This window comes from Ranitomeya variabilis, chromosome 2 (genome assembly GCF_051348905.1).
Source record: "Ranitomeya variabilis isolate aRanVar5 chromosome 2, aRanVar5.hap1, whole genome shotgun sequence".
Taxonomy (NCBI): domain Eukaryota; kingdom Metazoa; phylum Chordata; class Amphibia; order Anura; family Dendrobatidae; genus Ranitomeya; species Ranitomeya variabilis.
The window spans coordinates 214529585-214546940 of NC_135233.1; the positions used below are offsets into that span (position 1 = coordinate 214529585).

Here is a 17356-nt window from a genome sequence, read left to right on the forward strand (position 1 = left end):
CGAGAACCAGCTGACGGTGCTGGAACCCGGATGGGTAGCCGAAGGTCCAAGAGTCAATGGAACTACCGAAGACCAGCTGACGTTACTGGAACCCGGTTACTAAGCAGGAGGTACCCGTGCCTGAAAGTACTACCAAGGACCACCTGACGTTGGTGGAACTCGGATACCCAGAGGGAGGCACCTAAGCCAAAGGCTCTGCCCGGAACCAGCTGACGGTACTGGAACCAGGATGGGGAGCAGAAGGTACAAGAGCAAGTGTCTGCGTGGCTTTTGCAGGACACGATGCCGGCTGCACAGCAGGGGAACAGCTGGCGGTGCTGAACCCCACTGACACATTGGCTGGTGTTTTTCTCTGTGCAGCTAGCAGTACCGGGCCCCAACTGGCGGTGTTAGAGCCCGGGGTCAGCAGGAGGAGGAGATGGAGCAGAGTGTAGGCCGAAGCCTGCACTGGCGGCAGCTTTGGGTCTGTTGTGCCTGCGTGGCAGTTGCAGGACACGTTGCCGGCTGCACAGCAGGGGAACAGCTGGCGGTGCTGAACCCCACTGACACATTGGCTGGTGTTTTTCTCTGTGCAGCTAGCAGTACCGGGCCCCAACTGGCGGTGTTAGAGCCCGGGGTCAGCAGGAGGAGGAGATGGAGCAGAGTGTAGGCCGAAGCCTGCACTGGCGGCAGCTTTGGGTCTGTTGTGCCTGCGTGGCAGTTGCAGGACACGTTGCCGGCTGCACAGCAGGGGAACAGCTGGCGGTGCTGAACCCCACTGACACATTGGCTGGTGTTTTTCTCTGTGCAGCTAGCAGTACCGGGCCCCAACTGGCGGTGTTAGAGCCCGGGGTCAGCAGGAGGAGGAGATGGAGCAGAGTGTAGGCCGAAGCCTGCACTGGCGGCAGCTTTGGGTCTGTTGTGCCTGCGTGGCTGTTGCAGGACACGTTGCCGGCTGCACAGCAGGGGAACAGCTGGCGGTGCTGAACCCCACTGACACATTGGCTGGTGTTTTTCTCTGTGCAGCTAGCAGTTCTGGGCCCCAACTGGCGGTGTTGGAGCCCGGGCTCTGCAGGGGGAGCAGAGTGTAGGCCGAAGCCTAATTGAACCAATTTCAAAGGTAACCTTTAACCCCCCCTCAGGGGTTACAAAGTAGAAGAGCCACAGCTTATGCAGCAGTAGTGCTGCACAAGTCAAAGGTTGCTCTTTTAATTTTGCTCCTTGCACACGCTGAATGAAACACGTATAACATTTAGCCCTTTATACAGTCAAACTGTGTTGGAGGCGCGAGTTCCCTTTGTAATGAGATGCAGCACAGATGTCAAGAATCCCACCTTGGTGCTGGGTGCAGCCTCCTGAGCGTTGTTATTTGCTGTACAGGAGTCTGCGCTGTCATGTTATCCCCTGGCCTAGCGCTGTTAGCGCTGCCCATCTTCTGACCTCATTTAATGTCGGCCGCTGCGGTTCGAGATGACCATGAATCCCAGCCCCGCAGTGTCTTAACATTGTTAAAACACTGCGGGGCTGTGATTCATGGCCTGGCGCAGCACATATGTTCGCCTCTCGCACTCGGGTCCTTACACCCGCTGCAGACTGTGCGGCGTCAGCTGATCCCTTATCGCATGCCACGGCCATGAAGCCGCACAGTCTGAAGAAGGCAGAAGGAGATGAGGGACAGGCGAACTGATGCACTGCTCATGCCCATCAATCACACCCTCGCAGTCCCAATAAATAAGACACCGAGGGGCGTTGTGTGGGTCAGGGCGGCCGCAGAGGCGCAGGCAGCCAAACAATGATGCCAGAAGACGGGCAGCGCTACCAAGGGGGTTGCAGCGTGTCATTACAAAGGAAAGTCACACCACCGGGACGGTTAAATGGTCACACAGAGGACACATTTCAGACGTGTTTTCAGTTCCACATGTGCGAGGAGAATACGTTTATGAGCCACCTTGCACACATGCAGCATTACCGCTGTACAAGGTGGCTGTAAAACGTACAAACGCCTGGGGGAGGGGGCACAGGTTCCCTTCAATTTCAGTTCTTGTGTCTGCGTGGCTTTTGCAGGACCACGATGCCGGCTGCACAGCAGGGGAACAGCTGGCGGTGCTGAACCCCACTGACACATTGGCTGGTGTTTTTCTCTGTGCAGCTAGCAGTACCGGGCCCCAACTGGCGGTGTTAGAGCCCGGGGTCAGCAGGAGGAGGAGATGGAGCAGAGTGTAGGCCGAAGCCTGCACTGGCAGCAGCTTTGGGTCTGTTGTGCCTGCGTGGCAGTTGCAGGACACGTTGCCGGCTGCACAGCAGGGGAACAGCTGGCGGTGCTGAACCCCACTGACACATTGGCTGGTGTTTTTCTCTGTGCAGCTAGCAGTACCGGGCCCCAACTGGCGGTGTTGGAGCCCGGGCTCTGCAGGGGGAGCAGAGTGTAGGCCGAAGCCTAATTGAACCAATTTCAAAGGTAACCTTTAACCCCCCCTCAGGGGTTACAAAGTAGAAGAGCCACAGCTTATGCAGCAGTAATGCTGCACAAGTCAAAGGTTGCTCTTTTAATTTTGCTCCTTGCACACGCTGAAAGGAACACGTATAACATTTAGGCCCTTACACAGTCAAACTGATTTTGAGGCGTGAGTTCCCTTCATAAAGAGACGCAGTACAGCTGGCAAAAATGCCACCTTGGTGCTTTGCGCGGCCTCCTGAGCATTGTTATTTGTTGCACAGGAGTCTGCGCTTTTGTGTTATCCCTTGGCCTTGGGCTGTTAGCGCTGACCATCCTCTGACATCATGTTATGTCGGCTGTTGCGGTTTGCGATGACCATGCATCCCAGCCCCCCAGTGTGTTAACATTGTTAAAACACTGCGGGGCTGGGATTCATGGCCTGGCGCAGTACATATGTTCGCCTCTCACACTCGGGTCCTTACACCCGCTTCAGACTGTGCGGCGTCAGCTGATCCCTTATCGCATGCCGCGGCCATGAAGCCGCACAGTCTGAGGAAGGCGGAAGGAGATGAGGGACAGGTGAAGAAATGCACCGTTCATGCCCATCAATCACACCCTCGCAGTCCAAATATATAAGACACCGAGGGGCGTTGTGTGGGGCAAGGCGGCCGCAGAGGCGCAGGCAGCCAAACAATGATATCAGAAGACGGGCAGCGCTACCAAGGAGCTTGTTGCGTGTCAATACAAAGGAAAATCACACCTGAGGGACGTTTTAATGGTCGCAGAGGACTCATTTTTAGACGTGTTCACTTCAACATGGGCAAGGAGATTAAGTTTCTGAGCCACCTTGCACGCATGCAGCATTACTGTCGTACAAGGTGGCTGTAAAACGTAAAAACGCCTGGGGGAGGGGGGACAGGTTTCCTTCAATTCCAGTTCTTGTGTCTGCGTGGCTGTTGCAGGACACGTTGCCGGCTACACAGCAGGGGAACAGCTGGCGGTGCTGAACCCCACTGACACATTGGCTGGTGTTTGGCTCTGTGCAGCTAGCACATCTGGGCCCCAACTGGCGGTGTTAGAGCCCAGGGTCAGCAGGAGGAGGAGAGGGAGCAGAGTGTAGGCCGAAGCCTGCACTGGAGCAAGTTGAAAGGGAAACTTTAACCCCCCCCCCCCAGGCGTTTGTAGCTGAAAGAGCCATCGTGTACAGCACTAATGCTGGAAAAGGTAAACTTAGCTCTTTTAATTATGGTCCTTGCACATGCTGAACCTAACACTTATAAAAAGTGTCCCCTCCTACCATGATACCGTCCGGTAGGTGGAACTTTCCTTTGTGATGTGACGCAGCACAGCCGTCATTCTTACCCCCTTGGCGCCGTGCGCCGCCTCCTCAGCGTTGTTTGAATCAGTCCCGGAGCCTGCGCTGTTAGGTTAGCCCTTGGCCATGCACACATTTTGCGCTGCCCGTCTTCTGACATCATTTGGTGTCAGGCTGGCTGCGCCTGTGCGGCCGCGCTGGCCGAGAGCCCGCCTCGTACTGTCTTCTGATTTAATCCCACTGGGGGCCTGAGATCCATGGACATGCGCAGTGCATATCTGAACCTCCACCTCTCACTCATCTCCCTACGGCTTCTTCTGACTGTGCGGTGTCACGGCCGTGGCATGCTATTAGGGACCAGCTGACACCGCACAGTTTGAAGAAGCCGTAGGGAGATGAGTGAGAGGTGGAGGTTCAGATATGCACTGCGCATGTCCATGGATCTCAGGCCCCCAGTGGGATTAAATCAGAAGACAGTACGAGGCGGGCTCTCGGCCAGCGCGGCCGCACAGGCGCAGCCAGCCTGACACCAAATGATGTCAGAAGACGGGCAGCGCAAAATGTGTGCATGGCCAAGGGCTAACCTAACAGCGCAGGCTCCGGGACTGATTCAAACAACGCTGAGGAGGCGGCGCACGGCGCCAAGGGGGTAAGAATGACGGCTGTGCTGCGTCACATCACAAAGGAAAGTTCCACCAACCGGACGGTATCACGGTAGGAGGGGACACTTTTCATAAGTGTTAGGATCAGCATGTGCAAGGAGCACCACGAAAAGAGGCACTTTTTCCCTTTGCATCATTACTGCTGCACAAGGTGGCTCCTTCAGTAACAAACGCCTGGGGGGGGGGGACAGGTTCCCTTAAATTTAACTTGTTGTGCCTGCGTGGCGGTCGCAGTACACGTTGCCGGCTGCACAGCAGGGGAACAGCTGGCGGTGCTGAACCCCACTAACACATTGGCGAGGTGTTTGGCTCTGTGCGGACAGCACTTCTGGACGGCAACTAGCGGTGTTGGAGCCCAGGGACAGGTGGAGGAGGAGGAGGTAGGAGGGATTGCCACACACACAGCTGGGGAACAGCTGACGTTACTGAACCCCAATAACAGAGGAGGGACTGTTGGGACTGTGCGTACAGCACTACCAGGCAACAACTAGCGGTGTTGGAGCCCAGGGACAGGTGGAGGAGGAGGAGGTAGGAGGAGGTAGGAGGGATTGCCACACACACAGCAGGGGAACAGCTGACGTTACTGAACCCCAATAACAGAGGAGGGACTGTTGGGACTGTGCGTACAGCACTACCAGGCAACAACTAGCGGTGTTGGAGCCCAGGGACAGGTGGAGGAGGAGGAGGTAGGAGGAGGTAGGAGGGATTGCCACACACACAGCAGGGGAACAGCTGACGTTACTGAACCCCAATAACAGAGGAGGGACTGTTGGGACTGTGCGTACAGCACTACCAGGCAACAACTAGCGGTGTTGGAGCCCAGGGACAGGTGGAGGAGGAGGAGGTGGAGGAGGTAGGAGGGATTGCCACACACACAGCAGGGGAACAGCTGACGTTACTGAACCCCAATAACAGAGGAGGGACTGTTGGGACTGTGCGTACAGCACTACCAGGCAACAACTAGCGGTGTTGGAGCCCAGGGACAGGTGGAGGAGGAGGAGGTAGGAGGAGGTAGGAGGGATTGCCACACACACAGCAGGGGAACAGCTGACGTTACTGAACCCCAATAACAGAGGAGGGACTGTTGGGACTGTGCGTACAGCACTACCAGGCAACAACTAGCGGTGTTGGAGCCCAGGGACAGGTGGAGGAGGAGGAGGTAGGAGGAGGTAGGAGGGATTGCCACACACACAGCAGGGGAACAGCTGACGTTACTGAACCCCAATAACAGAGGAGGGACTGTTGGGACTGTGTGTACAGCACTACCAGGAAACAACTAGCGGTGTTGGAGCCCAGGGACAGGTGGAGGAGGAGGAGGTGGAGGAGGTAGGAGGGATTGCCACACACACAGCAGGGGAACAGCTGACATTACTGAACCCCAATAACAGAGGAGGGACTGTTGGGACTGTGCGTACAGCACTACCAGGCAACAACTAGCGGTGTTGGAGCCCAGGGACAGGTGGAGGAGGAGGAGGAGGTAGGAGGAGGTAGGAGGGATTGCCACACACACAGCAGGGGAACAGCTGACGTTACTGAACCCCAATAACAGAGGAGGGACTGTTGGGACTGTGCGTACAGCACTACCAGGCAACAACTAGCGGTGTTGGAGCCCAGGGACAGGTGGAGGAGGAGGAGGTAGGAGGAGGTAGGAGGGATTGCCACACACACAGCAGGGGAACAGCTGACGTTACTGAACCCCAATAACAGAGGAGGGACTGTTGGGACTGTGCGTACAGCACTACCAGGCAACAACTAGCGGTGTTGGAGCCCAGGGACAGGTGGAGGAGGAGGAGGTGGAGGAGGTAGGAGGGATTGCCACACACACAGCAGGGGAACAGCTGACGTTACTGAACCCCAATAACAGAGGAGGGACTGTTGGGACTGTGCGTACAGCACTACCAGGCAACAACTAGCGGTGTTGGAGCCCAGGGACAAGTGGAGGAGGAGGAGGTAGGAGGAGGTAGGAGGGATTGCCACACACACAGCAGGGGAACAGCTGACGTTACTGAACCCCAATAACAGAGGAGGGACTGTTGGGACTGTGCGTACAGCACTACCAGGCAACAACTAGCGGTGTTGGAGCCCAGGGACAGGTGGAGGAGGAGGAGGTGGAGGAGGTAGGAGGGATTGCCACACACACAGCAGGGGAACAGCTGACGTTACTGAACCCCAATAACAGAGGAGGGACTGTTGGGACTGTGCGTACAGCACTACCAGGCAACAACTAGCGGTGTTGGAGCCCAGGGACAGGTGGAGGAGGAGGAGGTAGGAGGAGGTAGGAGGGATTGCCACACACACAGCAGGGGAACAGCTGACGTTATTGAACCCCAATAACAGAGGAGGGACTGTTGGGACTGTGCGTACAGCACTACCAGGCAACAACTAGCGGTGTTGGAGCCCAGGGACAGGTGGAGGAGGAGGAGGTGGAGGAGGTAGGAGGGATTGCCACACACACAGCAGGGGAACAGCTGACGTTACTGAACCCCAATAACAGAGGAGGGACTGTTGGGACTGTGCGTACAGCACTACCAGGCAACAACTAGCGGTGTTGGAGCCCAGGGACAGGTGGAGGAGGAGGAGGTAGGAGGAGGTAGGAGGGATTGCCACACACACAGGAGGGGAACAGCTGACGTTACTGAACCCCAATAACAGAGGAGGGACTGTTGGGACTGTGCGTACAGCACTACCAGGCAACAACTAGCGGTGTTGGAGCCCAGGGACAGGTGGAGGAGGAGGAGGTGGAGGAGGTAGGAGGGATTGCCACACACACAGCAGGGGAACAGCTGACGTTACTGGACCCCAATAACAGAGGAGGGACTGTTGGGACTGTGCGTACAGCACTACCAGGCAACAACTAGCGGTGTTGGAGCCCAGGGACAGGTGGAGGAGGAGGAGGTGGAGGAGGTAGGAGGGATTGCCACACACACAGCAGGGGAACAGCTGACGTTACTGAACCCCAATAACAGAGGAGGGACTGTTGGGACTGTGCGTACAGCACTACCAGGCAACAACTAGCGGTGTTGGAGCCCAGGGACAGGTGGAGGAGGAGGAGGTAGGAGGAGGTAGGAGGGATTGCCACACACACAGCTGGGGAACAGCTGACGTTACTGAACCCCAATAACAGAGGAGCGACTGTTGGGACTGTGCGGACAGCACTTCTGGACGGCAACTAGCGGTGTTGGAGCCCAGGGACAGGTGGAAAAGCAGAGGAACACAATGTAGGCCGAAGCCTGAGAAAGTCGAAAGGGAACCTTTAACCCCCCCCCAAGGCGTTTGTAGCTGAAAGAGCCAGCTTGTGCAGCACAAAAGATGCAAAAGGAAAAGGTGGCTCTTTTCATCATGCTCCTTGCAAACACAGAACTAAACACTTATAAAATGTGTCCCCTGAAACCGTGAAACCGTCCCGGAGGTGGGACTTTCCTTCGTAATATGACGCAGCACAGCCGTCATTCCTACCCCCCCGGCGCCACGCCCCGGCTCCTCAGCGTAGTTTGATTCCGTCCCGGAGCCTGCGCTGTTATGTTATCCCTTGGCCAGGCACACTTAGCGCTGCCCATCTTCTGACATCATTTGGTGTCAGGCTGGCTGCGCCTGTGCGGCCGCGCTGGCCGAGAGCCCGCCTCGCAGTGTCTTCTGATTTTATCCCACTGGGGGCCTGGGATCCATGGCCATGCGCAGTGCATATCCTCGCCTCTCACTCCCCTCCCTACGGCTTCTTAAGACTGTGCGGTGTCACGGCCGTGGCATGCTATTAGGGACCAGCTGACACCGAACAGTCTGAAGAAGCCATAGGGAGATGAGTGAGAGGTGGAGGTTCAGATATGCACTGCGCATGTCCATGGATCCCAGGCCCCCAGTGGGATTAAATCAGAAGACACTGCGAGGCGGGCTCCCGGCCAGCGCGGCCGCACAGGCGCAGCCATCCTGACACCAAATGATGCCAGAAGACGGGCAGCGCTAAGTGTGCCTGGCCACGGGATAACATAACAGCGCAGGCTCCGGGACGGAATCAAACAACGCTGAGGAGCCGGGGCGCGGCGCCGGGGGGGTAGGAATGACAGCTGTGCTGCGTCATATTACGAAGGAAAGTCCCACCTCCGGGACGGTTTTACGGTATCAGTGGACACATTTTATAAGTGTTAAGTTCTGCGTGTGCAAGGAGCTAAACCAAAATAGCTACCTTTTCCTTGTGCAGCATTACTGCTGCACAAGGTGGCTCTTTCAGTAACAAACGCCTTGGGGGGGGGGGGACAGATTCCCTTACATTTCAGTTGTTGTGTCAGCGTGGCGGTCGCATGACACATTGTCGGCTACACAGCTGGGGATCAGCTGACGTTACTGAAACCCAATAACACTGGGTCGTATGTTTTGACTGTGCAGACGGCACTTCTGAGCCTCAACTGGCGGTGTTGGAGCCCAGGAATTTAAGTTCAGGTGGTAGAAAGATGAACACAACAGGAGACCTGGATAACGTATACAGTGACCTAATTATTTAATCAGGAGGAGGAGTGGCAAATTCCTGCGAGATCCAGGCCTTGTTCATTTTCAGGAAAGTAAGCCGGTCAACGTTATCGGAGGATAGTCGCATGCGACGGTCAGTTAGTACACCACCTGCAGCACTAAAGACACGTTCCGATAATACACTGGCCGCAGGGCAAGACAGCACCTCCAATGCATACTGGCTTAGCTCTGGCCATGTATCCAGCTTTGAGACCCAAAACTTGAAAGGGGAAGAGCCGTCTGGGAGTACAGCAAGAGGGCAAGACATGTAGTCTGTCACCATCTGACGGAACCGTTGCCTCCTGCTGACTGGAGCCGTCTGTGATGGTGTAGACTTTTGTGGGGGGCACAGAAAACTGTGCCACAGTTGGGCCATACTGGTCTTGCCTTGGGCAGAGGCACTGCTTCTGCTCCCTCTTTGTGCAGAGCCTCCACCACTGCCTGGACGCACTGAGCTGCTTTGGAATGCACTAGGAGCACTTCTCTCAGTTGGAATGGAGAAGATGATGGAATTGACCAGTGTGTCTTGGTACTCCCGCATTTTTCGCTCCCGGTTCAACGGTGTGATGAGGCTTTCTACGTTGTCCCGGTAGCGAGGATCGAGGAGGGTGAACACCCAATAATCAGACATGTTGAGAATGTGGGCGATGCGGCGGTCGTTTCTCAGGCACTGCAGCATGTAATCCACCATGTGCTGCAGACTGCCAACTGCCCAAGAAACGCTGTCCCCTGCTGGAGGCGTGATCTCTGCCCGCTCGTCATCACCCCACCCTCGCTGTACACACTGAGTACTGGACAATTCGGTAACTCCCTCCTCTGGACGGATGTCTTCCTCCTCCATTGACTCCTCCTCATCCTCCTCACAAACTGTCCCCTGCCTACGCGTTTGTGAGGAACCACGTGGCGCTGACTGTCCAGAAGATGATGGAAATGGTGAATCCTCATCCTCCACCTCTTCCACAACATCATCCCTTAGCGCTTGCAGTGATTTTTCAAGCAGGCAGATAAGGGGGACAGTCATGCTGACTAGTGCATCATCTGCACTCGCCATCCGCGTGGAATAATCAAAGGGACGCAAAACCTGGCAGACGTCATTCATAGTGGCCCACTCTGTGGTTGTGAAGTCTGTACGGCGCTGACTGCGACTTCTTTGCGCCTGAAGCAGCTGGTACTCCATTACAGCTTGCTGCTGCTCACACAACCGCTCCAACATATGTAACGTGGAATTCCACCTGGTAGGTAGGTCATATATGATGCGATGTTCCGGCAGGCGGTGTCGGCGCTGCAGAGCCGCAATGCGCGCTTTTGCCGTGCTGGAACGCCGCAAGTGAGCACACTCTAGGCGGACCTTGTGCAGCAGTGCATCAAGATCCGGATAGTCCCTCAAAAAGCTCTGCACGACCAAATTGAGCACATGTGCCAGACATGGGATGTGAGTGAGGTTGCCGAGGCCCAGAGCTGCCACCAGATTTCGGCCATTATCACACACTACCATGCCTGGCTGGAGATTCGCTGGCACAAACCACACATCGCTCTCCTGCTTTATGGCATTCCAGAGCTCCTGCGCTGTGTGGCTACGATTCCCCAAAAAAATTAATTTCAAGACGGCCTGTTGACGTTTGGCCACGGCTGTGCTCATGTCGGTCGTAACAGGTACACGTTCATCACGGGTCCATGTGGAGGTGGACTGTGACGGCTCCTGCAGCGATGATTCTGAGGAACTGGTGTAAGAGGAGGAGTCAATGCGTACAGAATGGATTCCTGCAATCCTTGGAGTGGGCAGGACACGTCCTGCGCCACTCGCACGGTCTGTACCCGGCTCAACGACATTAACCCAATGGGCAGTGAGGGAAAGGTATCGCCCCTGTCCATGTTGACTGGTCCACGCATCGGTGGTGAGGTGGACCTTGCTACTGACGGCGTTCAGTAGCGCGTGTTTTATGTGTCCCTCCACATGCTTGTGCAGGGCAGGGACGGCTTGCCTGCTGAAGTAAAAGCGGCTGGGCACATTGTACTGTGGGACTGCCAATGACATCAAGTCACGGAAGCTGTCAGTCTCCACCAGCCTGAATGACAGCATTTCCAGCGACAGAAGTTTGGCAATGCCTGCAGTCAGAGCCTGTGCTCGTGGGTGGTTTGACGAGAAAGGCCGCCTTTTCTCCCATGCCTGTACTACTGATGGCTGTAGACTGGGCTGGGAGTGTGTGGATGACTGGGAAAGTGGTGCTGCGGGTGGAATTACAGCGGGTCTCTGGACAACAGGGCCAGAGGTTCTTCCACGGCGATCCTGGGAGGAAGCCGAACCAGCTGCGTGTGAGCTAGAGGAAGAGGCAACACGAGCTGAAGAGGTGGTAGCTGCCGCTGTTGGTTGGCCTAGCTCTTCAGTGTGTTTTTCTAACTCCGCCGGGTGCCTGTTGCGCACATGTTTCCACATGTTGGAGGTATTGAGGTTGCTGACATTTCGACCTCTTTTGACTTTTTGATGACACACCTTGCATCTGACATAGCAAATGTCATCTGCAACTGTGTCAAAAAAGGACCAGGCACTGCAAGTCTTGGGAGCGCCATGCTCCTAACGGGTGCCAAAGCGGAGGCTGCAGGATCCGCAGTCTTCCCCCTCCCTCTCCCTCTTTGGGCCGTACGGGGAATCTCTTCCTCAGAGCTGCTCCCACCACCTTCCTGTCCCTCACGCCAAGATGGGTCAAGGACCTCATCATCTACACTACCCTCTGCCCCCAACTGCTCCTCCTGGGTAGTCTCAGCAGCAGAGCACGCACCAGTAAGTGGCACCTGAGTGTCATCATCAGCTGATGCGGCCTGCGATGTGGTGACCGGAGCCACTGGCCCACCCGCCTCTTCAGAGGAAGAGAGAAAAAGCTGTTGGGCATCACTGCACCCTGCCTCTTCTTCCATTTCTCCAATGCTGCTTGGCTGGCCCCCTGTTTCCAAGCCAAGAGATTCAGAGAACAGAAGTAGAGACAGCTCCTGTCCTGGGCTCTCTGTCTGCCTGGGCAATTTGGCAGGTGGTGAAGAGACAGATGGCTGCTCTCCAGTGCTCTGTGTCTGAGAGGATGTGGCACTAATTGAAGTTGATGCATTAGCTGCCATCCATCCGACAACGGCTTCAATTTGTTCTTCACGCAGCAGCGGTGTACGGCGCTCTGACACAAAGCTGCGCATGAATGACTGTTGCCTGGTGAAAGTGGGTGCTGATGAGTCACCGGTGCCCGCAGCAGGCACAGAATCCCCACGTCCCCTCCCTGCTCCGCGCCCACGCCCACGTGCCTTACTCACTGCCTTCTTCATCTTGGTTGACTGATAAAGATAAGCAGAAAAGTACTAACGGCTTTGTGTGCTTATTCCTGAGCAACTCCTCCTAACAGGTATAAGAAACACTAATTTTCTAAAGTGTGGACTAGACTTTAATATGAGCTAATGTGGCCTACACAAATGTAAAGTGGTGTAACTGGTGTGTTTGGTGAACTTTATTATTTATTTATTTTTTTTGGGCTGAACTGACAACGGATAGAGCTGCAGTCACACGGAGACCGTGCAGACAGACGTAAACGGCGCTGCAAGGCCCAAAAACCCTCCTCTACGTTATCCTATGTAGTGTTTTTCCACAAGTTAGCTGGAGACGGGTGGAAAGACACTAATAGGATTTTTTTGAAAAAATGTGCAGCAGCCTGCACTACTTAAAACAAAATGAAAATTGATTTGGCGGTATGACGCAGTGAAGAACCCTGAGCTGGAGACAACCAGGCTATGGCTGCTCACAGACTACAGGGCGAGCTGCAGTCACACGGAGACCGTGCAGACAGCCGTAAACGGCGCTGCAAGGCCCAAAAACCCTCCTCTACGTTATCCTATGTAGTGTTTTTCCACAAATTAGCTGGAGACGGGTGGAAAGACACTAATAGGAATTTTTTGAAAAAATGTGCAGCAGCCTGCACTACTTAAAACAAAATGAAAATTGATTTGGCGGTATGACGCAGTGCACAACCCTGAGCTGGAGACAACCAGGCTATGGCTGCTCACAGACTACAGGGCGAGCTGCAGTCACACGGAGACCGTGCAGACAGCCGTAAACGGCGCTGCAAGGCCCAAAAACCCTCCTCTACGTTATCCTATGTAGTGTTTTTCCACAAATTAGCTGGAGACGGGTGGAAAGACACTAATAGGAATTTTTTGAAAAAATGTGCAGCAGCCTGCACTACTTAAAACAAAATGAAAATTGATTTGGCGGTATGACGCAGTGAACAACCCTGAGCTGGAGACAACCAGGCTATGGCTGCTCACAGACTACAGGGCGAGCTGCAATCACACGGAGACCGTGCAGACAGCCGTAAACGGCGCTGCAAGGCCCAAAAACCCTCCTCTACGTTATCCTATGTAGTGTTTTTCCACAAATTAGCTGGAGACGGGTGGAAAGACACTAATAGGATTTTTTTGAATAAATTAGCAGCAGACTGCACTACTTGAAAAAAAAAAAAAAAAAGAACAGTATGAGGCAATGAACCACCCTCCCTGAACTGAATACAACCAGCTATGGATGGCCTATGTGGCTGCACTCAGACTAGACAGTGGGCTGCACTCACACACACACACACACACACACACACACACAGACCTTGCAGATCGCTGTGAAAACAGCGCTACAAGGCAAAAGCAAGGTGAATAGTAGGTGAACACAGCGGTTGCTAAATTAGCCTTTGGAAAGCACAAAGAAGCAAATCGCTATCTCTAAACTGTCCCTCAGTCAGCAAACAGCGTCCTGTCACTAACTGAATTCACAGCAGAGTGATCGCAAAATGGCGCCAGCGACTTTTAAACTGCATCATGACATCATTTCAGCAGCCAATCACAGCCTTGCCAGTAGTTTCATACCCTCCATGCTAAACAGGATGTGCCCACACTTGGAATCATTCTCATTGGCTGAATTTCTGCATTTTGAATCTTGGAACTTCCGATTCCGGTATCCGATACGCGGCAAGTATCGGAATCCCGGTATCGGAATTCCGATACCGCAAGTATCGGCCGATACCCGATACTTGCGGTATCGGAATGCTCAACACTATTCATGTGTTCAATACTTTTTCCAGATGTAATTTCTCATTATTACACATCATTTATGGACATCTATGGTTTGATTCGTTTGTCTGTGTGGATTGGATGGGTTGTTACTAGTGATGAGAGACCGTTCTCGTTGCTCGGGTTTTCCAGCGCACGCTCGGATGACCTGAGTATTTATGACTACTCAGAGATTTAGTTTTCATCGTGGCAGCTGATTCATTTACAGCTACTAGCCTGCTTGATTACATGTGGGGATTCCCTAGCAACAAGGCAACCCCCACATGTACTCAGCCTGGCTAGTAGCTGTAAATCATTCAGCTGCTGGGATGAAAACTAAATCTCCGAGCAGTCATAAATACTCGGAGGTCCCCGAGCGTGCTTGGGAAAACCCGAGCAACGAGTACACTCGCTCATCACTAGTTGTTACCAACATCTGGTGAGAATGTCATGTCAATAGCACCTTTAGAAATATTTTTACTTAGAAAGGGCTACAGAAGTGAGAACAAGCCCATAAAATGTGCAATAACTTTGCAGTTTGTGTTTTACACCTCTGACAGAGCGTATCTGCAAACACAGATAGATATTGGGGTGTTCGATAAACCTGATGTATTAGATATAGATGAGATAATCTGTGTGCCTCATTCAGGGATGGTTGCAGAATCTGGTTTAAGATTCTTTTTCGCCAATGACCTTCCTCACTACGCTCAATGTTCCCTTCCCAATTGTCTTTACTCTGTACTGGATGTATGAGTCTCTGATCACTGGGGCCCCCATTGCTGGGAGCCCCATTGGATTGGGTGTCCCTTATAAGAATGGAGAAGATCATGCACATATGTACTGATAATCAGTTCCTGGTCTATGGAACTAATGAGGATTACCAAGTACAACACTCTGTTATTTCTGTCAGTCTCACAGACAATGGATTGAGTGACAGTATGCATGCACAATCATGTTACCTTCAAGAGTGGACACTGGGATCTGTGGGACCCTCAGCTTCAGACATGTATTATTTTTCCTTTGTGATAAGTTGTAATTGTAGTAAAACTCCATTTAAATGTGTTGTTCATCATTCTAGACTCTTGCCATGTTCATAAGTGAAGCCATAGCTATACACTACAGATATAAATTATCCCCCTATCTATACGAAGCCTATACATGTCCAAAAATTACATGGATATCTTGGTTGTTATCACTGCAGGGCCATATGATCAATGATGTCTAAAGCTGTCCAGGCTACTCGCTAGATGGTATTTGGACAAACCTACTATGGCTTCTAAATTGTCTGACCAGCTAATGTCTATGCATGCCTCCTGACTCTCCTCCTATGGCAGAGGTCTGGGGAGATAAGGATCCAACATTTGGGTTTGCAATTGTTTGATCCTCTTGTTCTTGGTGAGATAAGCTGCAACTGGAGGAGCATGCCTAACCGAGCATGCATTTTTATTATGGGTTTAGCTCATTGGGCAGATAGCTATCTAATGTGAATGGTCAGGTTAATTGTGAACAAACCCATAAGAAATAGACCCTAATTGCAAATGATTGGCTCCAAAGTGAAGTCTAAATGTCATCATCTTCTACTGGATCCTTGGGTTCCATTAATGTTTCAGACCTTGGGCTTTAATGGAGGATCCTGGAGATACTGTGAGTCAAAGTCGGCTTAGATCTATCATTATCAGTTATTTCTGCAGTTGAGGGAATCAATTGCAGGACCCCAGATCAGTGGTCACATCAGTATTCTGCTGGTGCCAGATAGGAGCTGTGTGAACTACCTACTACCACCTGGCATCCCTAGCGTTTCTTCTGACTTGTAGGTGTTGTAAGAAGTCAAGAATGTGTCATTCGGCAACAATGATGGTGCAGAAAATTGTATACATAAAAAAGATGAATATTCATCTCACCATGTCATAGCTTCGGTAGAAAAAGGAAACCTAAGGATTCCAAGCAGTAAAGCCTCGAGAAAGGACTGTCTCTGGTCAGGGTGTGGTGCAGGGAGTGTGGAGAACACACCGGATTGGCAACCCTGTAATAATGGATGAAAAAGTCAAAGGAATAGACTCCACCACCAATCAAAAAATTAAAAAAATGAACTTTTAATATGGATGTAAAAAAAATTATTGTGAATAAAGATGAAAAAAAATTACTATTCATAAGCCTACGCGTTTTGGGTTAGCAAGTCTAAAGGTACCTTCACACTAAACGATATCGCTAGCGATCCGTGACGTTGCAGCGTCCTGGATAGCGATATCGTTGAGTTTGACAGGCAACAGCGATCAGGATCCTGCTGTGCCATCGTTGGTCGGAGCAGAAAGGCCAGAACTTTATTTCGTCGCTGGATCTCCCGTAGACATCGCTGAATCGGCGTGTGTGACACCGATCCAGCGATGTCTTCACTGGTAACCAGGGTAAACATCGGGTTACTAAGCGCAGGGCCGCGCTTAGTAACCCGATGTTTACCCTGGTTACCAGGGTAAACGTAAAAAAACCAAACACTACATACTTACATTCCGGTGTCTGTCCCCCGGCGTCCGCTTCCCTGCACTGTGTCAGCGCCGGCCAGCCATAAAGCAGATTACAGCAGTGATGTCACCGCTGTGCTTTCCGGCTGGCGCTTACACAGTGCAGAGAAGCACAGCGCCAGGGGACAGACACCAGAATGTAAGTATGTAGTGTTTGTTTTTTTTACGTTTAAGCTGGTAACCAGGGTAAACATCGGGTTACTAAGCGCGGCCCTGCGCTTAGTAACCCGATGTTTACCCTGGTTACCAGGGGACTTCGCATAGTTGGTCGCTGGAGAGCTGTCTGTGTGACAGCTCTCCAGCGACCACACAGCGACGCTGCAGCGATCGGCATCGTTGTCGCTGCAGTGTCGCTTAATGTGACGGTACCTTTATTTGTAGCTGTGGCCTACAGATCACAAACAAATTACAGGATTTTGGCAGGTAGGAGGTGGTTCGCAAGACTCCTATCCAACGACCATGAAAAACTGACTTGTCCGCTATACCTGGGTCATGCAAATTTCTTCACTCATCTCCAGTTATTTGAGAGGCGTGAATGCACCCTTGATCCAAACACATATCTACACCCATTTGACTTTTAGCAGAAGAATGGCCCACTTGGCTTTCAGTGGTACAACTCTTTGATGGTTTTTCATTATGGTTGCTTTCCCTGATCTTACGGATCGCCGCCAAATTTGGTTTTGCCCGTGATGTCTTCTCTCTTTTTCATCAGATATATTCCCTTCTCTCCAAAACCTTCTCTCTGCACAGTCCCCGCTGAGCCCATGACCTTGATTCTATCTCATTTACATGGCGCATTTTTCATCCAGTGGAAATATCTCGTTTCGGGACCTTTCCATCATTAACTGAATTTACAGCAATTTCCTCATGTGTT

At 52.7% G+C, this 17356-nt stretch overlaps 1 protein-coding gene across 1 annotated transcript in view; it reads right to left on the reverse strand.

Moving 5' to 3' along the window:
* Positions 1–15987, reverse strand: part of LOC143809250 (uncharacterized) — a 121705-nt gene extending 105718 nt beyond the window's left edge. The window contains exon 1 of the mRNA XM_077292366.1: positions 15865–15987. Coding sequence (XP_077148481.1) covers positions 15865–15867 — 3 coding nt within the window. The 5' untranslated portion in view covers positions 15868–15987. The remainder of the gene's footprint in view (positions 1–15864) is intronic.
* Between the last annotated feature and the right edge of the window lie 1369 nt (positions 15988–17356).